The sequence below is a fragment of the Bos javanicus genome, chromosome 6 (genome assembly GCF_032452875.1).
Source record: "Bos javanicus breed banteng chromosome 6, ARS-OSU_banteng_1.0, whole genome shotgun sequence".
In the NCBI taxonomy this organism is placed as follows: Eukaryota; Metazoa; Chordata; class Mammalia; order Artiodactyla; family Bovidae; genus Bos; species Bos javanicus.
The window spans coordinates 36,619,602-36,645,254 of NC_083873.1; the positions used below are offsets into that span (position 1 = coordinate 36,619,602).

The window sequence follows — 25,653 nt, forward strand, 5'->3', positions numbered from 1 at the left end:
TTGATTCACTCCTGAATTTCCCTCACCTATCAAAGTACCTGGCACATTGTACATCTTCAATATAGCCCAGTTAAATGAAGAATCAGTGAATATGTCAATGACTTCTTCAAACTACAGATGGTTTAAGTCAAGATTAAAATGCAAATAATTTAATGACAAAGCCAACCCCTCTCTCTTATGTCTATGATAAAATGAACCAAGGCTTCAGAACCAAGTAAAAGTGGTTTCTACTTTATCAGATAGAGCCACCTCTTAGCCACTTCATCTTCTATACTTCTTTTTGCCACTGCCATCCATTTTTCTGTCAGAGACTGGTTAATTCGGCTTATTTCTGGCAGGGTTTTCCTGGGAACAGTGGTGGAACTAGCATCCTTCTAGGAAGAAAAAAAAAAAGAATGATCAGGAAAATACACACACACACCAAGTAGTAAGTAAGACACAGGTGGGAGACACATGGAACCTGCTCAGGCAGTGGGATTTGGTGGGAGAAGCCTTGGCATCAGACTGGCTGGCTGTTCCATTTCCCAGCCTGGGCCACTTTGATTGGTCTGAGCCTTAGTTTTATCATTTAAAAAGTGAAATAACACAAAAGAATTGAAAACAGAGACTCAAACAGATATGTGTATGACAATATTCATTGCAGCATTATTTACAATAGCCAAAAAGATGGAAACAACCCATGTCCAGGAACAGCATCAATGGATGAATATGGAATACTGTGTGCTCAGTTGGTTAATCACGGCCAACTCTTTTGAGCCCATAGACTACAGCCCACCGGGCTCCTCTGTCCATGGAATTCTCCAGGCAAGAACACTGGAGTGGGTTGCCATTTTTCTCCTCCAGGGAATCTTCCCAACTCGGGGATTGAACTGGTATCACTTACATCTCCTGCGTTGGCAAGCAGATTCTTCACCACTAGTGTCATCTGGGAAGCCCATATGGACTATGACTCAGCCACAAAAGGAAGGACATTCTGACACACACTGCAACATGGATGAACTTTGAAAACATTATGCTACATGAAATAAGCCCAATATAAAAACATGATTCCACTTATATGAAACAGGCTAATTGATAGAAAGGATATTAGAATGTACTTGGGGTCAGGGGTAGGGGAGAACTCAAGAGTTATTATTTAATGGTTAAGAATTTCTGCTTGAGGGGGAATAAAGAATTTCTGCTTGGGGTGATGAAAAGTTTTAGAGATGGTTAGTGACCATGGTTGGGCTTCTCAGGTGGCACAGTGGTAAAGAATCTGCCTGCCAATGCAGGAGATGCAGGAGACACAGGTTCAATCCCTGGGTCAGGAAGATTCCCTGGAATAAGAAACGGAAACCCGCTCCAGTATTCTTGCCTAGACAATTCCATGGACAGGGGAATCTGGTGGGCTAGAGTCCATGGGGTCACAAAGAGTCAGACATGACTCAGCAACCGAGCAAAACAGTGGTGATGACTGTACAACACTGTGAGTACAATTAATATCACTGAATTGTACATTTTTAAATGGTTAAAATAGCAGATTTTATGTTATGTATGTTTTACTACAGTTAAAAAATGAGTTAACGATGACCACCTCTCTAGGTTCCCATTAAGACTAAAATACATTAGGTATACAAAGCCTTTCAATTCTAGGAAGAACTCAATAAAGACTAGCTTCTTTCAGCCCTTTAACCATCCACAGAGTTTTGCTTTTGTATCAGGGGCTTTCAAACTTATAACAGAATCATCTGGTGACCTTGTTAAAGCAGGGCCCATCCCCACAGTTTCTGATTCAATGGTCAGGAGTGGAGCTCAAGAATTTATATAGAGCAAATTTCTAGGGGATGCTGATGCTGATGCCTGCCGATTTGGGAGCCACACTTTGAGAACCGTGGTTCTTTACAATATTTGAAGCCAAATGGTTCAGTCAGAGGTGTCAGAGAAATTTGGGGAAAAAAATCTGTCTTTAATATATTATTTGAAAGACATCAGTGCTATGACTCCATATAATACCTCTGCTTTTGCTAAATTTATAATAAATCAGAGAATTCTGCATCACTTTTGTTTAATGCTTAACTAAAGACCTCTTGAGAAAGATGTATAACCATAATTCCCTTCACTTTCTTGATCTGAGTCCTGGGTGTCCCCTGGAGTTCAGTCATAAGGAAGCTTTTTTCCTCCAACATCCCAGGAACCTCAGGACAATGAGGTGCTTCGTATTGGCACTCACAGACCATTTCTTCTACTTTATTCTTCAAAATCTCGGCTCTTCGTAAGTGTGTGACATCAGACTATATCACCTGCCTCCCTGTCTTCTATGATAATCACCTGCCAAATTCCTAGGCACCACCCTTCAATAATTGAAAACTTTAGCATCTTGTTGACTGTCTTCCTCAGCACAACCATGCCTGTCACCATTCTTTCCATCATTCTTGGCAACTTCAGAATTAATGAACATAATTTATTTCCCTCCATGACCTCTCAATTCTTGATCTTATCTGTGCTCTTTTCCTCTGCTCCATCTTAGCCATCCAGGCCCTGGATCAGGGTTTCTAAACTGACACAGTGGACATTTTGCATCAGATAACCCTTCTTGTGGCAGGTGTCTTGTGCATTGTAGAATGTCTAGCAGCATCCCTGGCCTCTACCCATTAGACATTAGTAGCAGCCACTCCAACGCACATGGCCCTCCCTCAGTTAGGACAACCTAAACTGACAGACATCTCCAAATGTTTCCGGGTGTGCAAAATTACTCCTAGTGGATTGCCCCAGATACAGGTGATATTTTGTTCTTTATAATTATCAATAATTGTTCTACCTTCTAAGTATCTACTGGAAACATACTCCTCTCGGATCATCATACACCATCCTTCCACTTCACTGACTTCACAGTGGTACTCCAGTCTAACATTCTTTGATACGGAAATGAGTTAAGACTTTGGGGCTGTTGGGTTGAAATGAATGTATTCTGCATGTAGAAAGGACATGAATTGACTGGGGGCAGTGGCAGAACGTTACAGACTGAGCGTTTCCCACCTAAGTTCATATATTGGAATCCTAGCCCCCAATGTGATGGTGTTAGGAGGTAGGGCATTTGGGAGGTGATTGGGTCATGACGGGGGAGCCCTCAAGAATGGGACTAGTGTCCTTATAAAGACCCCAGAGAGCTATTTTGCCCTTGTCCCTTTTGCCATGTGAGGATATACGGAGAAGACAGTCATCTATAAGCTGGAGGCAGGCCCTCACCAGACATCAAATGTGCTGTCATCTTTTTTAAGTCATACTGCATGGCTTACGGGATCTTAGTTCCCTGACCAGGGATCAAACCTGAGCCACGGCAAGAAAAGAATGAAGTCCTAGCCACTGCACTGCTAGGGAATTCCCAAATGTACCATTATCTTAATCTCAGGCTTCCCAGCCTCCAAAACTGTGAGAAATAAAATTTTGCTTATAAGCCACTCAATCTACAGTGTTTTGTTAATAGCAGCCAGAACAGACTAAGACACTTACTTTAACAGTGGAACCCACTCCAACATTTTCTGAGGCCCTTGGGCACTCCGATCTGTCAACTCTATTGTTTGCTCATTATCCATCACCCTCCTCATGTCTTTCTTACCCAGCTATGGTCAGCACTATAATCAGTCCTTTATAAATACCTTTAAGTCTTCTGTCTTGAGTCACCTGGGAAAAGTCCACCTATAGTTAATCTCAACTCTGAATTACTCCAAAGGAATCCAAGCAGCTTAACATCAGTGGAAAAAAATAAACAGTGCTGACTGACTTCACCATAAGCCTACGACCACAGATTTCAAATGGACACTCTATACTGGCTAGTAATCTCCCATAATGTTCACCTTTTCACTCTGAGACATGATTGCACACATTCCTTGTATTCCTAAACCTGTAGTGATCATCCTCTGCTTCTCCAAGTTTTAGATAAGGATTGTACATCACTAAGACCTTCCCTGGTGGCTCAGAGGATAAAGCGTCTGCCTGCAGTGCAGGAGACCCAGGTTCGATCCTTGGGTTGGGAAGATACCCTGGAGAAAGAAATGGCAACCCACTCCAGAATTCTTGCCTGGAGAATTCCATGGACAGAGGAGCCTGGCGGGCTACAGTCCACGGGGTCGCAAAGAGTCGGACACGACTGAGCAACTTCACTCAACACCCAAAAAATATATCCTTTTCATTAACAGGGGACTGGAACGCAACAGTAGGAAGTCAAGAGATACCTGGAATAACAGGCAAATTTGGTCTTGGAGTAAAAAACGAAGCAGGTCAAAGGCTAACAGAGTTTTGCCAAGAGAACACACTGGTCATAGAAAACACTCTCTTCCAACAACACAAAAGAAGACGTTACACATGGACATCACCAGATGGTCAATACCGAAATCAGATTGATTATGTTCTTTGCAGCCAGAGATGGAGAAGCTCTATATAGTCAGCAAAAACAAGACTGGGAACTGACTGTGGCTCAGATCATGAATTCCTTATTGCCAAATTCAGATGAAATTGAAGAAAGTAGGGAAAACCACTAGACCATTCAGGTCTGACCTAAATCAAATCCCTTACGATTACCACTAGACCATGCAGGTATGACCTAAATTAAACCCTTATGATTATACAGTGATCGTACAGATTATACAGGATCTATTTGAAGCAACAAATAGATTCAAGGGATTTGATCTGATAGACAGAGTGCCTGAAGAACTATGGACAGAGGTTCACGACACTGTATAGGAGGCAGTGATCAAGACCATCCCCAAGAAAAAGAAATGCAAAAAGGCAAAATGGTTGTCTGAGGAGGCCTTACAAATAGCTGAGAAAAGAACAGATGCTAAAGGCAAAGAAGAAAAGGAAAGATATACCCATTTGAATGCAGAGTTCCAAACAATAGCAAGGAAAGATAAGAAAGCCTTCCTAAGTGATGGATGCAAAGAAATAGAGGAAAACAATAGAATGGGAAAGACTAGAGCTCTCTTCAAGAAAATTAGAGATACCAAGGGAAATTTTCATGCAAAGATGGGTTCAAAAAAAGGACAGAAATGGTATGGACCTAACAGAAGCAGAAGATATTAGGAAGAGGTGGCAAGAATACACAGAAGAACTGTACAAAAAAGATCTTCACGACCCAGATAACCATGATGGTGTGATCACTCACCTAGAGCCAGACATCCTGGAATGTGAAGTCAGGTGGGCCTTAGGAAGCATCACTACAAACAAAGCTAATGGAAGTGATAGAATTCCAGTTGAGTTATTTCAAATCCTAAAAGATGATGCTATGAAAGTGCTGCACTCAATATGCCAGCAAATTTGGAAAACTCAGCAGTGGCCACAGGACTGGAAAAGGTCAGTTTTCATTCCAATCCCAAAGAAAGGCAATGCCAAAGAATGTTCAAACTACCGCACAATTGCACTCATCTCACATGTTAGCAAAGTAATGCTCCAAAGTCTCCAAGTCAGGCTTTAACAGTACGTGAGCCATGAACTTCCAGATGTTCAAGTTGGATTTAGAAAAGGCAGAGGAACCAGAGATCAAACTGTCAACATCTGCTGGATCATCGAACAAGATCCAACGAGAATTCCACAAAAACATATACTTCTGCTTTATTAACTACACCCAGGCCTTTGACTGTGTGGATCACAACAAACTGGGAGCATTCTTAAAGAGATGAGAATACCAGACCACCTTATCTGCCTCCTGAGAAATCTGTATGCAGGTCAAGAAGTAACAGTTAGAACTGGACATGGAACAACAAACTGGTTCCAAATTGGGAAAGGAGTATATTAAGGCTGTATATTGTCATTCTGTTTATTTAATTTATATGCAGAGTACATCATGCGAAATGCCAGGCTGGATGAAGCACAAGCTGGACTCAAGATTGTCAGGAGAAATAACAATACCCTCAGATATGCAGATGACACCACCCTTATGGCAGACAGCAAAAAAGATCTAAACAGTCTCTTGATGAAAGTCAAAGAGGAGAGTGAAAAAGTTGGCTTAAAGCTCAATGTTCAAAAAATGAAAATCATGGCATCTGGTCCCATCACTTCATGGCAAACAAATGGGGAAACAATGGAAACAGTGACAGACTCTTACTTTTTTGGGCTCCAAAATCACTGCAGATGGTGGTTGCAGCAGTAAAATTAAAAGACACTTGCTCCTTGGAAGAAAAGCTATGAGCAACCTAGACAGCATATTAAAAAGCAGATACATCATTTTGCCAACAAAAGTCCATGTAGTCAAAGCTATGGTTTTTCCAGTAGTCATGTATGGATGTGAGAATTGGACTGTAAAGAAAGCTGAGCACTGAAGAATTGATGCTTTTGAACTGTGGTGTTGGAGAAGACTCTTGACAGTCCCTTGAACTACAAGGAGATCCAACCGGTCCATCCTAAAGGAAATTAGTCCTGAATATTCACTGGAAGGACTGATGTTGAAGCTGAAGCTCCAATACTTTGGCCACCTGATGCAAAGAACTGACTCATTTGAAAAGACCCTTATGCTGGGAAAGATTGAAGGTGGGAGAAGGTCACGACAGAAGACAAGATGGTTCGATGGCATCACTGACACAATGGACATGAGTTTGAGTAAGCTCTGGGAGTTGGTGATGGACAGGGAAGCCTGGTGTGCTGCAGTCCATAGGGTCACAAAGCGTTGGACACGACTGAGCAACTGAACTGAACTGAACTGTACATCACTGAGAAAATGGAAACAGGCAAGACCTAACCTTGCCTTCCTACCTCACCTCCACTGTTCTTCATCAAAACAGAATAAAAACTTCTGCCCAAAGCCCTATATTCCACATTGGACCCTGGACCCCACTTCCTCACACCTATTCTAGGACATTAGCTCTGCAATTATTCTCTTTCTCAGGAATTATCACTTTTTCCTCCCGAACTGGACTATTCTCATTAGCACACAGACATACCTTAACATCACCACTCCTAATAATAATAAAAACCTCCCAAGGCCCTCTACTCCCTTTCACAACAAAACTTCTCAGAACTTTCACAGTCATTGCCTCCACTTATTCCCCTCTATTCTCTGTCCATCCCACTTAGTCAGGTTTCATCCTCTGTCCCCTGAGACGACTCAGTCTTGACAAAGCAAAAACAAACTCTGTGCTCATCTTACTTGACCTCTCAGCAGTATGTGTCAGGTTTGGCCACTTCCTCTTTCTGCAAAGACTTTCTTCTCTTGTCATGATGAGCCACGCTTTTCTGGTTCTCTCCACCTCAGAAACTGGTTCTGCTCAGTTCTTCTGGCCCTGCCTCACTGCCTGACCTCCTCATGGAGAAGTCCCTTGAGGCTGGATTCTGTCCCCTGCTCTTCTCGTTTCTACTCTCACTCCAGGCAACTTTTCATCCAAGCCTCTGGCTTAATAACAGTCTGTAGTTTAACAACTATCATGTTTATTTTCCAGTGCTAGCATCCTCCTTGAGATCCAGAGTTGAATACGCAATTAAGACTTTAGATCTCCTCTCCAAGGACATTTCAAATGAACCTCATCTCCCGTAACTGAGCCCATTTCCATACAACTCCAGCTCATATAACTCTTTCACGCTTTCCTACTATACTCTGTCTGACTGGTTTCCTTTTTGTCCCTCACACATGCTAAACTTATTCTTGCCCCAGGGCCTCTCTATTCCAGAGAGAGTGGTCCCTCTCTCTGGAATGCTCCTCCTGTGGATTTAAGCATGGCTAAGATTATATCTACTACTGCGGCAGGAATCCCTCAGAAGAAATGGAGTGGCCATCATGGTCAACAAAAGAGTCCGAAATGCAGTACTTGGATGCAATCTCAAAAACAACAGAATGATCTCTGTTCGTTTCCACGGCAAACCATTCAATATCACAGTAATCCAAGTCTATGCCCCAACCAGTAACGCTGAAGAAGCTGAAGTTGAATGGTTCTATGAAGACCTACAAGACCTTTTAGAACTAACACCCAAAAAAGATGTCCTTTTCATTCTAGGGGACTGGAATGCAAAAGTAGGAAGTCAAGAAACACCTGGAGTAACAGGCAAATTTGGCCTTGGAATACAGAATGAAGCAGGGCAAAGACTAATAGAGTTTTGCCAAGAAAATGCACTGGTCATAACAAACACCCTCTTCCAACAACACAAGAGAAGACTCTACACATGGACATCACCAGATGGTCAACACCGAAATCAGATTGATTATATTCTTCGCAGCCAAAGATGGAGAAGCTCTATACAGTCAGCAAAAACAAGACCAGGAGCTGACTGTGGCTCAGACCATGAACTCCTTATTGCCAAATTCAGACTTAAATTGAAGAAAGTAGGGAAAACCACTAGACCATTTAAGTATGACCTAAATCAAATCCCTTATGATTATACAGTGGAAGTGAGAAATAGATTTAAGGGCCTCGATCTGATAGATAGAGTGCCTGATGAACTATGTAATGAGGTTCGTGACATTGTACGGGAGACAGAGATCAAGACCATCCCCATGGAAAAGAAATGCAAAAAAGCAAAATGGCTGTCTGGGGAGGCCTTACAAATAGCTGTGAAAAGAAGAGAAGTGAAAAGCAAAGGAGAAAAGGAAAGATATAAACATCTGAATGCAGAATTCCAAAGAATAGCAAGAAGAGATAAGAAAGCCTTCTTCAGCGATCAATGCAAAGAAATAGAGGAAAACAACAGAATGGGAAAGACTAGAAATCTCTTCAAGAAAATCAGAGATACCAAAGGAATATTTCATGCAAAGATGGGCTTGATAAAGGACAGAAATGGTATGGACCTAACAGAAGCAGAAGATATTAAGAAGAGATGGCAAGAATACACAGAAGAACTGTACAAAAAAGATCTTCACGACCCAGATAATCATGATGGTGTGATCACTCATCTAGAGCCAGACATCCTGGAATGTGAAGTCAAGTGGGCCTTAGAAAGCATCACTATGAACAAAGCTAGTGGAGGTGATGGAATTCCAGTTGAGCTATTCCAAATCCTGAAAGATGATGCTGTGAAAGTGCTGCACTCAATATGCCAGCAAATCTGGAAAACTCAGCAGTGGCCACAGGACTGGAAAAGGTCAGTTTTCATTCCAATCCCAAAGAAAGGCAATGCCAAAGAATGCTCAAACTGTAAAGTAATGCTCAAAATTCTCCAAGCCAGGCTTCAGCAATATGTGAACCATGAACTTCCTGATGTTCAAGCTGGTTTTAGAAAAGGCAGAGGAACCAGAGATCAAATTGCCAACATCCGCTGGATCATGGAAAAAGCAAGAGAGTTCCAGAAAAGCATCTATTTCTGCTTTATTGACTATGCCAAAGCCTTTGACTGTGTGGATGACAATCAACTGTGGAAAATTCTGAAAGAGATGGGAATACCAGACCACCTGATCTGCCTCTTGAGAAATCTGTATGCAGGTCAGGAAGCAACAGTTAGACCTGGACATGAAACAACAGACTGGTTCCAAATAGGAAAAGGAGTTCATCAAGGCTGTATATTGTCACCCTGTTTATTTAACTTATATGCAGAGTACATCATGAGAAACGCTGGACTGGAAGAAACACAAGCTGGAATCAAGATTGCCGGGAGAAATATCAATCACCTCAGATATGCAGATGACACCACCCTTATGGCAGAAAGTGAAGAGGAACTCAAAAGCCTCTTGATGAAAGTGAAAGTGGAGAGTGAAAAAGTTGGCTTAAAGCTCAACATTCAGAAAACGAAGATCATGGCATCCAGTCCCATCAACTCATGGGAAATAGATGGGGAAACAGTGTCAGACTTTATTTTTCTGGGCTCCAAAATCACTACAGATGGTGACTGCAACCATGAAATTAAAAGACACTTACTCCTTGGAATGAAAGTTATGGCCAACCTAGATAGCATACTCAAAAGTAGAGACATTACTTTGCCAACAAAGCTTCGTCTAGTCAAGGCTATGGTTTTTCCTGTGGTCATGTATGGATGTGAGAGTTGGACTGTGAAGAAGGCTTAGCGCCAAAGAATTGATGTTTTTGAACTGTGGTGTTGGAGAAGACAATTGAGAGTCCCTTGGAGTGCAAGGAGATCCAACCAGTCCATTCGAAAGGAGATCAGCCCTGGGATTTCTTTGGAAGGAATGATGCTAAAGCTGAAACTCCAGTACTTTGGCCACCTCATGTGAAGAGTTGACTCACTGGAAAAGACCCTGATGCTGGGAGGGATTGGCGGCAGGAGGAGAAGGGGACGACAGAGGATGAGATGGCTGGATGGCATCACTGACTCAATGGACGTGAGTCTGAGTGAACTCTGGGAGTTGGTGATGGACAGGGAGGCCTGGTATGCTGTGATTCATGGGGTCGCAAAGAGTCGGACACGACTGAGCGACTGATCTGATCTGATCTGATCTGAAGATCTCTGCTCATATGTAACAGCCTCTGGGAGGCCTTTCCTGACCGACATTTCTAAAGAAGCCCATCTCATCTCATCAGTCTCAAATGGCCCATTTTATTTTTTTTCAGAGGAACTGTCGCTCTCTAACACAACTGTATTTATGTGTTTCTTGTCTGTACTTCCCGGTAGAATCCAATGCCATGAATGAGGACATACTTGTGTGTATTATTCACAGTACCCAGGGACCCAGAGCACAGTCTGAGACAGAAGCCTGATCAAACAGCTGTAACAAAGCAACCAAGCACAATCTCCTGACTATCCCCAGCAGCACAGACTTTTGCCTTGCTTACAGTTTTCTGTCCCAGAGAATACAGTTAAGAGTCTATATGAGTGTTGTTTAAAACATCCCTAATAATAGAAAAAAAGTACAAATTATTAAAATAGCTATGTATTCTTTTCCTCTCTCAAACATTTCAGAACTCGTTCAGAAATATAATAATATAAACCTCTCTGTTAATAATTAGGAGGGTGCTAGAGCATGGTGGGTAATGGTGGGAATGGTGGGGCTGGATTGCTTAGGTTTGAATCCAGCTCTGTCAGTTCTTAGCAGCATAATTTTGGGCAAGTCCATGTCTCTGAGACTCAGTTTTTTCATCTGTAAAATGGGAGTGATGATAACAATCAGAGTTGATTTGAGGATTAAGTGTGTTGATCTATTTACAGTACTTTGGTTGCTAACTCATGGGTGACAATTAGTATTAGTCATTGTTAGCACCATTGGTATCTGTTAGGAATCCAAATGAGGAAGTGAGAATTACATAATATTTTTAAAGAAGAATTCTAACAGAGGAACTTACTAGTTTAGTAAAAAAAATGTAATATATACAAATGACATAATGTTTCAAATACCACCATGAAATCCAGAAGAAAAGATGATTTTTAAAAGTAACAGAAATTGTAATAGATACCTGGGAAGTTGTCACAAAGTTGGCATATGTTCCAGCAAAAATATGTTTGACTTGAACATCCGCAAGGTCTAGAAGAAAGTCATAAATCCATGCTTATTGTTTTTTAGATGTAAAAAGTATAAATCTTTTGTTATAAACATAAAACTGCTTTTAAAAAGTCTTTTAAAAAAACTAATGTATTACCAAGCTAAATTTACTTATTCTTTGGCTTCTAAATAGATTTTGACTACAAACAGCATAAAAGATTAATACTGATCAGATTACACATTATATATTCCCTTATCTTAAAATTTAATTTTCCATGTATTTACATAATGAAACCAGGCTGGTGTGCTTTAGTAGAGATTTGATTAAATATATAAAAAGTGTGCTATTCTGTTGAGGTTTGACAGAAAACAATAAAATTCTGTAAAGCAATTATCCTTCAATTAAAAAATAAATAAAAATAAAAAATAAAATAAAAGTGTGCTATTCTGAAGTGTAAATAACTGATTCTTTTGTATTACCTTAATCTTTAGAAAAAATTACTTAATATTCCAGGAAGCATTGCATTAAAAAAATGCTTATTCTACAAATCAAAGATAACGGTACCAAAAGAACCACAGTTCTATGCATTTTTGAAAGGAAACTGAATAATATTTTTCCTCCAAGGACACCAATTAAAACAAAATGACAAATCGTGGGACCACTCATACCCTTAGCAGAAACCAGGCAGCTAATGTCAGAGCTCTCTGCCAGAGCCCCCGGATGTGGTGATCTGCTTGCACAACCTGGTCCACGACCAAAAGACACCACCTGACCCGTGGTATAGATGTACGCAAGGGTGTGATCACTGCAGGAGACAGAATATTGTGAAGACTTATTATAAGGAGTCATGCTTTTGGAGAAAGATGATGTCTCAACACAAAATAACAGATTTATTTTATACTAAGTACCCAGACCCCATTATCACAATGTCAGAGTTAGAGAGTACCAAGTCATATGGCCAAACAAATGGCGGGTGAATAGTGACTTATTACCACCCCTAAAGGCAGAATATTATTGATGGGTCTTTGCTATGGTTTCTATCATTTGTGTTTTAAATGTAAGTTCTTTTTGTCTTTTGCTCTTTTTACTATTTGGGTGGATAATAGCCAAAGTGTCCTCATGCTGCTGTTGCTGCTGCTAAGTTGCTTCAGTCGTGTCTGACTCTGTGCGACCCCATAGACAGCAGCCCACCAGGCTCCCCCGTTCCTGGGATTCTCCAGGCAAGAACACTGGAGCGGGTTGCCATTTCCTTCTCCAATGCATGAAAGTGAAAAGTGAAAGTGAAGCCACTCAGTCGTGTCCGACTCCTAGCAACCCCATGGACTGCAGCCTACCAGGCTCCTCCATCCATGGGATTTTCCAGGCAAGAGTACTGGAGTGGGTTGCCATTGCTTTCTCCTAAAGTGTCCTCATAGGGAGGGATAAATTAGGAGATTCGGATTAATACACACACACTATAAAATAGATAGCTAAGGACTTACTGTATAGCACAGGGAATTCTACTCAATACTCTGTAATAACCTATATGGAAAAGAATCTAAAAAAGAATGATATATGTATAACCAATTCACTTTGCTGTATAGCAAAAACTAACACATTTTAAATCAACTATACTCCAATAAAAAATTTTTTTAAAGTTCTCATACTTAGGTTAAGCAAAACTCAGAATGCACATGCAAATATACATCATCTTCTACTTGCATGAGGGTAATTTTGTCTAATGAACTCAAGAAGATAAGCACCACTATTTTTGTTATATACAAACCCCCCTCACCCTAGAATCTAGTAAGGTGGTCTATGCCCAGTACATTTCCAATAAATTCTTATGAAATAAAAGAAATGCCTAGAATAAAGAAGAAAAACAGAAAAATTAAACCATATTTGAAAGGAGCAAATTTTCAGAAAGGAAAATGATCTATAAAAAGAGTAATCACATATTTTAGTGTTTAAGGTTTCAAAACATTTCATAAAAGTTATTTCTAAGTAATAAAATACACCACTTTCTTCTCTCACTTAAAAAGACCTAGTACCTTCCACAGTCTATCTGTGAGACGAGGCCTTCAATTCTTTCCACAAGTTGTGGACCCCTCTTCTCAGCAGTGGGATCATGTCCCAGCTGTCCATAGCTATTGTCTCCAAATGTGAATACTTTCCCATCCTGTTTAAAAAAGGAAGAATCAGACTAATTTCAGGCTAAAAGTGTAATTAAAATTTAAAAGATTAAGTCCCATAAGAGAATTTTATGAGAGCACTATGGTAAATATAAGCTTTATATGAAGAAGGGTCTTATATTTATTATTTCTACTAGTGAATAAAGAGTTAACATATTAAACTTGAAAAATCACTGGCATTCCCTTCAGAACTGGGTACTTACTATGTATTTGTAGAAAGAATTGATGGAGAAATTAACTGGTTCAAGAGTAACACTAACACTTAAATATAAGGTTGCTTTATTTATTTGAGCATTTCTCTGAAAATAAATCTCTTATCAAAAGATGATTCTGGATTAAACAATTCTAGCTCTTTCCTGCCAACTGATAATATAATCCAAGCATATTTTTAAAACAAACAAAATATAAATTATTTTATATATTTTGCTTTAAATAAACATTTCAGCCACACAAATAGTTTTCAAATCTATTCATTACAGCTATGGAGAGAATCCATCTTGTCAGAATGAATTGCATGGCCAGTATAAGACATTCAGGATGCTGATTCATAATTGTGCCAAGTAAGAAATGGAACATAGAATGTTTCGTTCTGTAATGTAGGCCACTGAAACCTATAAAAATTACTTTGTTACTTCTACAATATTTTTCATATGTAGAGCTACATTATGACAGAATAATTGCTAAAGGGATTGGCTCCTAATCTATAAGAGATTTTAAAATATCTAAAAATATTTCCTGAAGCTGAAATTAGCTTTTGTTATAGGATCTTAAAAATTCCATGGCTTGGCTAACTTCTCCTCGTTAGAGATCTGTATGCTGAATGGGTATCTTCAGATATTAATACACATATTGTTTTCCACAATAATTAGTACATGTACCTTACAGTAACATTTCTCTGGGACTTAAAAAAAATAGCAAAATGGGAATTCCCTGATGGTCCAGTGGTTGGGACTCAGTGTTTTCACTGCCAGGGGCCCAGGTTTGATCCTTGATTGAGGAGTTAAGATCCCACAAGCCACAAGGTATGGCCAAAATATATATATATCTCAAGATGTTTTGGTTTACCTGGGTAAGCACTGCAGTGTGCTTGTAACCACAGCTGATAGAAACCACACCGAGAGTCTTCAGTGCACCAATTGATACAGGCTTATATCTTTGAACTGTGGAAAGAAAGCAGAATCTCTCAAGTATAAGAAATAATCATGTATCATGAGTTTTTATATATTTTAATATTTTTGTTATCTTATTATAATTCATCAACATAATTTAAAATGTGAACAATCAGAAGTATTATAAAACAGAAAGAAAGTCCTACACTGGAAAAGAAAAGCAGTCCTTTAGCATTTATTTTTGGAAAATATTTAATTTTCTGGAATGACTAAGGCTATTGGCCAAGAAACCTAAGGTTTAAGACCCCACTTCCCAATAATATTTCCATTATGCTGCATTCATTTTTGTCACATTATAGATGTTCTGCAAATATGCAATAATAATTGAGAAAATAAGAGGACCCACTTCCTGTTGATGAAGTTAAATGAAATGAGATGTAAGAGATCAGCATGGTACAGGTATGGGGTCATCCAGCCACTAAGTCAAGTCACAACTCTTTGCTTCCCCATGGACTGTATGTAGCCTGCCAGGCTCCTCTGTCTATGTGATTTCCTTGGTAAGGATACTGGAGTGGGTTGCCATTTCCTTCTCCAGGAGATCTTCCCGACCCAGGGATCAAACCAGCTTCTCCTACATCGGCAGGTGGATTCTTTACCGCTGAGCCACCAGGGAAGCCGTGGTACTGGTATGTAACAGGAGCTAAATATACATGAGCTGCATGTAAAGAATTGAATAGAAGGGCTCATCAGGAAGACATCACAGTGAGTTTTTTTGAAAGATTGTCAGAGGAACTGGTTGTTTCTCATACTGCTAGCAATTGTCTGAAAAAGGGTTCCCAAACTTTGTTGTGCAAGGGCACTACCTGTGCAGTCTTTGGTAATGACTGATGCCTGGCTTCCCTCCCCAGACATTCTGATTTAATGGTCTGGGATCCAACCTGGGAACTGGGATTTTTAAACATTCTTAGAGTAACAAAATAATGGCCTTCCAAAGATGTACAAGCTCTTTTCCCAGAGCTCAGTGGTAAAGAATCCATCTGCAACACAGGAGATACAGGAGACTCAGGTTTGATCCCTGTGTCAGGAAGATCCTGTGGAGGAGGAAACAGCAGTCCACTCCAGTATTCATGCTAGGATAATCCCACGGACAGAGGAGCCTGGTGGGCTACAGTCCATGGGGTCACAAAAAGAGTTGAACATGACTGAGCACACAGAGGTGAATATGTTAGAGGACGTGGCAAAGAGGAGTTACGAAAGCACGTGAATTTAAGGTTTTGTTAGTCAGTTGACCTTAAAATAGGAAGGTTAGCTTGGATTGGAGAAGGCAATGGTACTCCACTCCAGTACTCTTGCCTGGAAAATCCCATGGACCGAGGAGCCTGGTAGGCTGCAGTCCATGGGGTCGCTAAGAGTCAGACACGACTGAGCAACTTCACTTTCACTTTTCACTTTCATGCATTGGAGAAGGAAATGGCAACCCACTCCAGTGTTCTTGCCTGGAGAATCCCAAGGACGGCGAAGCCTGGTGGGCTGCCGTCTATGGGGTCGCACAGAGTTGGACACGACTGAAGAGACTTAGCAGCACCAGCAGCAGCAGCTTGGATTATCTAGCTGTGCCCAATGCAGTTACAAGGGTCCTTTAACTGAGGAGGAGGGGGTCAGAAAAGTCAATGTCAGAGTAATATGACTTGAAGAAGGCTTCACCAGCCATTGCTGGCTTTGAAGAAGAAAGGGGGCTATAAGTCAAGAGTGTAGGTGCCAGTAGAAGCTGGAAAAGGCAAGAAAATGGTCTGTCTTCCTCCAGGAAGCCCCTGTTGACACTTTCATTTTAGCCCCGTGAGACCTGCATCAGAACCATGAGATAATACATCTATGTTGTTTGAAGCCACTAGATTTGTGGTGATTTGTTATAGCAGGAATCAAAAAAAAAAAAGTTAATAGAGTGATTCTAATGTGTCCCAAAGTTTGGGAACCACTGTTTTAACCTTTAAGAGTGCCTTTTGCAGAGCTGGTCTTCCAAGTAGAAAGAAAGAAGGACTTACTATAAGCCTAACCCATTACCTGGGGCGTTATTCCCACTGAGGGCCAGCTGCCCTGCACTGTTGCTTCCCCAGCCAAATGAAGTCCCAGAGAGTGACAGGGCAAAGCTGTGGTGCCCTCCTGCAGCCACCTGTGCCAGCGGGATCCCCTCCAGGGACCTCACCCTCTGTGGGCTGGCTTGGGAGGGGAATTCCTTCCCCAGGCCCAGCTGTCCATGGCTGTTCGTCCCCCATGAAAACACTTGGCCATCTGCAAAAGCAAAGAGGAGAAATTCAGAAGTGCAAACATTCTGAATGTTTAATAAAGTGTAATACCAAATTCAAGGAGAAACTACCACCTTAATTCTAAAAATCTTTAGAGAATAAAACAGGAGTAAAGGAGGTTAAAGCACCTTTACTAAAGGCAAAGTGAATGGCCAAGGTCACATTTAAAAATCTCTTCCAACAACATCCACTCTTCTTTTCCCTCCCACTTAAGAATACCCATGATCTTTCATCTGCTCCAGTTAAAAATCCTGGAGTCATCCTTGACTCCTCTCTCTTTTTTTACAGCCTTCAACCCAGCAAATACTGAAGTCTCTGCTTCAAAATCTATCGAGGATCCAACTGCTTCTCACCACTTCACTGTTACCCCCTTACCTGCCAAGTCAATGTCACTTTTCTCCTGGAAAATGGCAACAGCATCTCACTGCACTCCCACATCGTATCCTTGCCCCCAGCAGTTTCTGCTCTCATGAGCAGCCAGAGTGCGCTTTTAAAAACATGTCTGATAAAACCCTTCAAGAGCTTGCTTTCTCACTCAATAAAAGGCCAGTTCTTACCATGGTTCATAAGCCCCCACAGCTACTTCTCAGACTGCATCTCCCCTGGCTCCCTTCTCTTCCTCTCCAGAGCCTCTGCTGCTCCTGAGCACCCTGCTGGGCATGGTCTTGCATCTGCATCATTCCATGGCCTTAGCATCATCTCTCTCTCCTCTCCTTTTGGTCTTTGTTCACGTCTCACCTTATGAGGACAGGTTCCCTGATCTCCTTTATAAAGTAGAAAGACCCCTTCCCTCCACCTACCCCTTCGCTCTCTGTCCCCTTTCCCCGTCTCACTTCTCTTCACATCCTTATCCCTATTATACCACACAATTATTCGTCCCTGTGTTTAAGGCTCACTTCCGCTACATCTCCCCAGAATACAAGCTTCATGAAAGCAGTCTTAGGTTTATTCACTGCTATATCCTCTTTGTTGGATATACTGTAGGCACTCAATAAATACTTGTGGAATGACTGGTGGGGGTGGGGGTAAGCAACATTTTATGTTGAATTTGACTAGAGATAGATCATTTACAAGAGGTAAAAAATCAAGCTCTTCTAATGCTAAATTATGTACCCAGAGAAATGCTAACACATTTCAGATTTCTACAAGTTATTATATCTAAGTTTTCTTTTTAACTTTAAATGCATTAAAATGAACCCCAATGCATTAAAACTCAACAGGTATTATTTGTATTCAAAAAATAACTTCCTGATGACACTTACAAGATCCAAGAAGACTTTTTTACCTTCTGATAATGCCACGGAGTGGTAGTGTCCACAGGCAACTTGTATAATTTTGATACCAGCCAGAGTTTTTATCTTCCTATAATAATAATGGTACAAAATCTATTAATCCTTCTTCAGATTGGGTCACCAAGTGGACTACAGATATTTTAAATTACTTTCTTGCATTTCTGTAACACATTTATCCCAAAGCCCTCAAACTGTTTTCAGCATGACATCAACATGTATAAAAATACAGGGCAGAATCCAAAATAATATATAAGGCAAAAGTGATTTTTATTGGGCTTTTAATGTATTGTATAAAGTTCTAAACTTTATACTATACTTACCAACCTAAAAGAAAAATAAATTTCTTTATGCACATATAGTGTAGGGTTTTAGAATTTATGGAGCACTGTCACCTACACCACCTACCTTAAGCCCTGTGAGATAAAGATACTACTAGGTTGATTCTTCTTAAATTGCTGATTTTGTAGATTAGAACATACTCTTGCAAGTCCCTTGGACTGCTAGGAGATCCAACCAGTCCATTCTGAAGGAGACCAGTCCTGGGTGTTCATTGGAAGGACTGATGCTAAAGCTGAAACTCCAGTACTTTGGCCACCTCATGCGAAGAGTTGACTCATTGGAAAAGACTCTGATGCTGGGAGGGATTGGGGGCAGGAGGAGAAGGGGACGACAGAGGGTGAGATGGCTGGATGGCATCACTGACTCGATGGACTTGAGTGTGAGTGAACTCCGGGAGTTGGTGATGGACAGGGAGGTCTGGCGTGCTGCGATTCATGGGGTCGCAAAGAGTTGGACACAACTGAGCGACTGAACTGAACTGAACTGATTAGCAATTTTATACGGTTGAACCTAGGAGAACTCAAAGAGGTCAACTGGTATCAAGCTACAGAACAGATTCAAACCTTGGGCTTTTCTTTACAAGTTCAATGCTTCATTCCTCCGAGCCACAGCCATCTCTTATACAATTTAATGACCAGAGAAGGTAACAAGAGGTAACTTCCTAGCATTAAAAAACATGTTTTTGAAATTTCTCAGTGTATGTAATTCATGAACACACAGTTCAGACTGCTTATCATATTATTTGGCCTAGGAAGCTGTGTGTGAGGATATGATTTTCCCCCAATTTTACTAAGTAAAATATTAGGATCCAAGGGCTTATGGCAAGCCAAAAGATTATGTTGGGAGTAACACCTTTCCTCTTTCAACTTGTGTTCTCTGCTTGGGGAACCTGCAAATTAACTGCCATAGATTAACAGGGAAAAAAAGACAAAAAAGTTTATATGTGCAGATAGAAGCTCCCAAGTAATGGAAAATTTGTACAATAACCTGAGTAGAGGTTTAAATATATTAACTTAGCAAAAGGGTCTTTTTTTTTTAGGGCTTCAGTGGTAGAGTATGAAAGGTTCTATTGGGTTTTTTGATGCAAATTGGGCATTTTATTTTTAAGACAGCTGAATTCATAGGAAACTCCCTCAAAGGAGGGTTAATGGCAGCTTATGTATTTTCAGGAGGCCCTGTTTTAGTCAGATAAGTTATCTCTGTGAATCTTCTGGAGCTCAAATATTTTCCCTTTAAAATAATCTTTATACTAACTCTGGAGGTCCAAGTGTCATTCCCGTACATAAGATTAAGATCAAAGCGTCACAGGTTCTCACATCATGTGGCCCTTCTCTTTCACAGATCCTAATTAAGTAGTAATTGGTGTTCTATGTTATTTTCCCTGCCTCCTTCCCTCACAACACTGTAACCCTTCAGGTTAAGTAGTGTGTTTGTTATAGTCATCTTTGGACCCTGGCAATCTTGCATGGTGCCTGGCACATGAAGCTCAAAAACACTAAATGAATGAACTAAAATACGTACTTAGGTATAAAAGTTGTTTCCTTAAATTCTCCAATTCCCAGCTGTCCTTCAGAAGCAGCTCCCCACGCGAAGACCCTTCCTTTGTGACAGACAGCCAGGGAGTGCTCCTTTCCACAGCTCACCAGAGCCACGTGCAGAGTTTCCAATGCCGGAATTCGTTCTTTAGGGACAAAAACAAAACAACCCACACCAAGATTGCTAATTTAATACCAAGTTTAAGAAAGTACTTTTCTTCAAAAGGAAGAGTCACTGGGGTGTCTCATCTCTTCCAGTGATTTTTAAATCAAGGCCTAAAGTCCACTTTAAAGGAGAGAAGAAAATAGGCTCATCGTGTGGCACATCTTTATGGAATATCGCTACTATTTAAAAGGATGGGCATGTGGAGGAATGGAACCTGTAAGGACTTGATGCTTGGCCTAACACTTCCTTGTGATGGTGGAGTAAAAAGCTCAGCTAGATAAAGGGAGCCAGAGAAAGGATGGGCTCACCCCTACTCCATTCCTCTGACTTCCCAGCCTTCAACAGTGAGAACAGTGAATCCTCTGCTCAGGAAGAGATGGGCAGGGAGCCTGCCTGAGTATGAGAGGCAGATGCCAGATGCCCTCCCAATGAAACTCTGGGCGAATTACTTAATATGCCTCTGGACGGGTCAAATACGCCCACAGTTGAAACTCGGAGCATTTTTCCCTACAGGACAATCTAAACTGTTTTCCCAAAGTGTTTGTCTCTGAATTATTAGAGGCTTGGAGTTAAGCACATCATTACCAGTCAACTTTTTGTTAATATTTAAGTTTTCTTTTTTAGTCTTGTGATCTTATTCTTTTCAGTGATTTACTTTTCAAACTGTGCAACAAGAAAAAAAAATTTCCAAAGATGCATACACTCATAGAAGTAGAACCTGGTACCTCATTGCTGGAGAAGAATTTGGCTTTAAGGATCACATTGTCCCTTACTTCCACTTTAAGGGAATCAGGATATACCACCCCAAAGCATGCCACTTTGGCATAAGGATGATTTTGAGCTGAAGGCAACTGAGAATCAACAGATGCAGGAAGAGTTCTCTGCCTTTCCCTATCAACTTAAAAACACAAATGTGGCATTCTCTTCTGAAGGTGTACCCGCCTCCACCTTTCATACCAGGAAATGTGACTCATCACCAGAGTTGGTACTGAGATAAGATTGCATAAACAGCCTTAAGTAAAATAACCCTTAAATTTCATTAGTTTCCCCCATATATTTCAAAATCACTTCTCCACAATTGATCATTCCTCAAAACCCAAACCCTCTACTCTTTGTTAAATGGCACATAAGCTCCTAAGTCTAACCCCTTCTTTTCTGTGAACTCCTGTGCACATATTAAAACTGTAAGGTTTTTTCCCTCCTTAATCTGCTTTTATCAATTTAGTTCACAGGTCCTCAGGACAGAACTAAGGGTAGAACTAAGGGTAGAGGAAAAGTTTTTCCCCCCCAGACATAATTTTTGGAATTTAAGTAAATAATCAGAAATGTGACATTACTTACAATAATGTCAATCATAGTATTATTTACAAAAGCCCCTGATGAGAAAAAAAACAAATTTCCCTAAAAGAAGAATAGTTATACTGTCAGAGCCTAGAACACTATGCAACAATTCAAAATCTATTTTTAAATAGACTATAATATAGTATAGATTATAATATAATATTATATACTATAATAAAAGGGCAACGTTTGTGATACTATGCTTGATGAAGAACACAACTTACAAAGTTATATAAATCTGCATATACAAAGCTTATAAAGACATAATTTTATAAAGATTAAATATGTAATAGGAAAATAAGGCAAAAAAGAAATGCATCAAAATGTAAGTTGTCTTTGGGTGTTAGACTAATAAGCGATTTCTTTTCCTGTGTTTCTACAATAATCAATACTAGCAAAATGCTAGCATACATTATTTTAAGGGTATTTCGGAAGGAGTTACAGTGTTCAAACTACAAACTACGTTTGGAAGGTCACTCTGTTCCAGATAGGTTCGCATAGGTAAGGACTGGTCTCAAAAGGCATCTCTGTTCAGAGGAACGCGGTCCAGTTTAGTTATGCTCTCAGTTTCCTTTCGAAGATAAACCTACTGGAAACCGAAACAAACCTGAGGCGCGAGGAGGAAACGAAACTGATGGACCTGCGCTCCGGCAGCGCGGAACCCTGTTCTCCTGTCGCCTGTGGTCCAGCAGACCCACGGCTCCAGCACCGCCACCCGTCTGATCCCTTGCCCCGCATCTGAGTCCAGGAGCTCACCTGGCTGCTCCCCGCGCGGCGTGCCTTTCCGGCCCAGCTGGCCTCGGCTGTTGTCCCCGCACGACTGGACCGTGCCGTCGCTCAGCAGCAGTAGCGAGTGATGCTCCCCACTGGCCGCCTGCAGTAGCGTGTTGCCGCCAGCACACACCTGGCGCTCCCGCAGCGGCCTTCGGCCGCCAGCGCGCCAGCAGAAGTACATCGCCTTCCCGCGCTCCGGCCGCCTGCCCGAATCTGTGAGCTCTGCTAGCCCAGCACCCTAAGGCTAGTGACGAGTGCGCGCTGTTACTCAGAAAACCGGAGGCTGCGTGAGCCGCGCCTTCGCTGGCATCTCCCTTCGGCCCCTCCCTCTTCCTCCGTTCCCCAACAGTCTCCCTCCTCCCACTTTCCCTTCCTCCCGCCAGCACTGACCTGACCTCTTCCTCGCCTCTGGCGAATGGCTTTCAAGAATTAAACTTGAGCCCCAAGCTCAGAGGAGCAGATGAATGAAGCCTAAATTTGCATCCTAGCTAACCCACTTAATGGAGAAGGAAATGGTAACCCACTCCAGTATTCTTACCTGGAGAATACCATGGACGGAGGACCCTGGTGGGCTACAGTCCATGGGGTCGCAAAGAGTCGGACACGACTGAGCGACTTCACTTTCACTTTCACTTTAAACCACTTAAATGCTGTGTGACTCTGGGCAAGTTACTTAACTAATCTGTGTCTCAGCTATCACGTCTATGAAATGTAGACAGTTCAGTTCAGTTCAGTCGCTCAGTCGTGTCCGACTCTTTGCACCCCATGAACTGCAGCACGCCAGGCCTCCCTGTCCATCACCAACTCCCGGAGTCCACCCAAACCCATGTCCATTGAGTCATTGATGCCATCCAACCATCTCATCCTCTGTCGTCCCCTTCTCCTCCTGCCCTCAATCTTTCCCAGCATCAGGGTCTTTTCAAATGAGTCAGCTCTTCGCATCAGGTGGCCAAAGTATTGGAGTTTCAGCTTCATCAGTCCTGCCGATGAACATTCAGGACTGATCTTTAGGATGAACTGGTTGGATCTCCTTGCAGTCCAAGGGACTCTCAAGAGTCTTCTCCAACACCACAGTTCAAAAGCATCAATTCTTCGGTGCTCAGCTTTCTCTATAGTCCAACTCAGTACAGCAAATTTAATGTGTTAGGATAACGTAACAGATAATACAGCGTGTTAAAGTAATGTCTAGAGTACTTATAAAAGTTATCATCGAAACTGTTTTTGGCACTGCAAATGCAAATCCTCATGGTGCTTACATTCTTTTGTTTATAAACAGATAAATATTTTGTATAATGTCAAATGGCAACATGAAAAATAAAACAGGAATAGAGGGTGAGGACAGACGGCACTACCATTTTTTAAAATAAGATATCAGGGAAGACCTCTCTGATGAAGTGACATTTGAGCAGAATCGAGGGGATCTGGGAAATGAGGGAATGAGTCATGCTTATGTCTAAGGGTGGAGGGTGAAGTGGAGCATCTGGAGGCTTCTGAACAGAGAAATGATATGATCTGACTTTAGTATCAAGAGAATTATTCTGGCTACCATGTAGAAAATAATAGAACAGAAATGGAAACAGAAAAACCAGCTAGGGAAGGCTACTACTGTCAGAGTGCATGACAGTAGGGTGATGCTGAGTCCAAGACTAAGGTGACATCCAAGAGGGGGAAAAAGAAGACATGATCATATTCAAAATGGCTTAAAAGCCAGCATCTACAGAGCAGCTGATGAATTGGAAGTGAGAGGAAAGAAGAAAAGGGATTAGGATTACATGAACGTTGGCCTGAGCGACTGAGGTGAAAGGCGGTACGCTTTACTCGGGTGGGAATATCGAGAAAGGCACCAGTTTGGGACTGATGGATCAGGAGTCCCATCTGGTAATAACTGTGAGATGCTTGTTATACAAGGAGGCAATAAAATCAGTCATTCTAGAGTTGTGGAGAGAAGTTGAGGTGGTCATAAAACTGGGAGTCATCAGTGTACAAATGATAGTTAAAGCAAGAAGACTGAATGAGATCACCTGGAGAAAACTGTGTTAAGCATGGAACAGAGGACTGATCCTGGGAGGAAAACCAGGAAGTGGAGTGTGCACAAGCAAGTGAAGAATCAAGAAATGATTAACTCAGTCAGTTGCTTTTTGAGCAAGGTTAAGTGTTGATCTTTAGATTTGGCAAAATGGAAGTCATTGGTGACCATCAGCATTAGCCATCATCTGCATTATTTTATTTTATGACAGCATCCATTTTATACTCTCAGCTCACCTCTCTTTACTACTACATTTTAAGTTCTCTAAAGATGACAATAAATGTTATTTGTTTTTCTACCTCAATAATGTCTAGCTCGTATTAGAGGCTAATAAGTACATATTAGACAAATGGATTGATAAGTGGTGATTTCATACTTTTGGTTCCATTCTATTGCATGCCATATACAACCTTTCTCGGAATAGTAATTTCCTAAATGTTTATCACTTTCCTCAGGCATAAGACACCAAGTCCTCATATTGTTTCTTTTTTTTTTTTTAAAGCAGTCTACTGGAGAACTAAACTGTAAGTGTATCATTTTATGTCCCTACTACCTAGCACAGTGTGTGTCACTTAAAAAGAGCTCAATAAATGTTAGTGAGATAGTGAATCAAGTAAAGAAATTGAGAACATTTGAGAAAGATATAATTCTCAATTAGTCTGTGTTCATGCACTTGAAAATAGTATTTAGCACCTATTTACTGAATGTTTACCATGTGTTAACTACTTTAAATAAAATATCTAATTTAACTCTTTCACCAGCTTTTCTCAGTTAAGGTTCTTCTGGCTGCAAGTGACAGAAAATATGACCTAAGCTTGCTTAAGCAAAAAGGAAATTTACTGGTAAATTGCATTGTTATTCAAAAACATTTACTGTCCCTCTGCACACTATGGCATCAAGCTTGAGTATGTGAATTTGTTCTGGCCAATGACACGTAAGCAGGAAGCATATGCCAGGCAGATGGTTTAAAAGCCAGTACTTATTTTCCCTACTCTCTTTTCCCTCTATTACAGCAACTGGTGATTTTCTCCAAATAGAAATTCCTCCATCATCCTGAGACCCAGACCAAAAATAATCTCGCAGAGTTGCAGCCATTCTATGGAGCATAAGAGAGAAATAAATCTTTGTTGTTGTAAACCCCTAAGGTTTTTTTTTTTTTTTTTTTTTGGCGTGGGGGGTGGTGGTGGTGGTGTTTATTATTGCACAGAGAACATAACTTAGCCTCTTCTGAAGTTCACATAATTGAAAAGTCCATCAGCCTAGTTGATTT

General features: G+C 41.0%; 1 protein-coding gene across 4 annotated transcripts in view; it reads right to left on the reverse strand.

Annotated features, from left to right (window-relative positions):
* Positions 1-22,678, reverse strand: part of HERC6 (HECT and RLD domain containing E3 ubiquitin protein ligase family member 6) — a 57,578-nt gene extending 34,900 nt beyond the window's left edge. The window contains exons 1-9 of one of the 4 annotated variants that reach the window (XR_009736926.1): positions 22,340-22,671; positions 20,063-20,222; positions 18,196-18,272; positions 16,669-16,896; positions 14,564-14,658; positions 13,358-13,485; positions 11,996-12,132; positions 11,301-11,368; positions 250-374 (exon numbers count right to left, since the gene is read on the reverse strand). Coding sequence is in view for 3 of the 4 variants with exons in the window: in XM_061419707.1 (XP_061275691.1) it covers positions 250-374; positions 11,301-11,368; positions 11,996-12,132; positions 13,358-13,485; positions 14,564-14,658; positions 16,669-16,896; positions 18,196-18,272; positions 20,063-20,222; positions 22,340-22,538 (1,217 nt within the window). In the remaining variant the exon portion in view is untranslated. Of the gene's footprint in view, positions 1-249; positions 375-11,300; positions 11,369-11,995; positions 12,133-13,357; positions 13,486-14,563; positions 14,659-16,668; positions 16,897-18,195; positions 18,273-20,062; positions 20,223-22,339 lie in introns of all 4 variants that reach the window. The other 3 variants (XM_061419707.1, XM_061419708.1, XM_061419709.1) reach the window with 3 other exon arrangements.
* Positions 22,679-25,653: the final 2,975 nt, after the last annotated feature.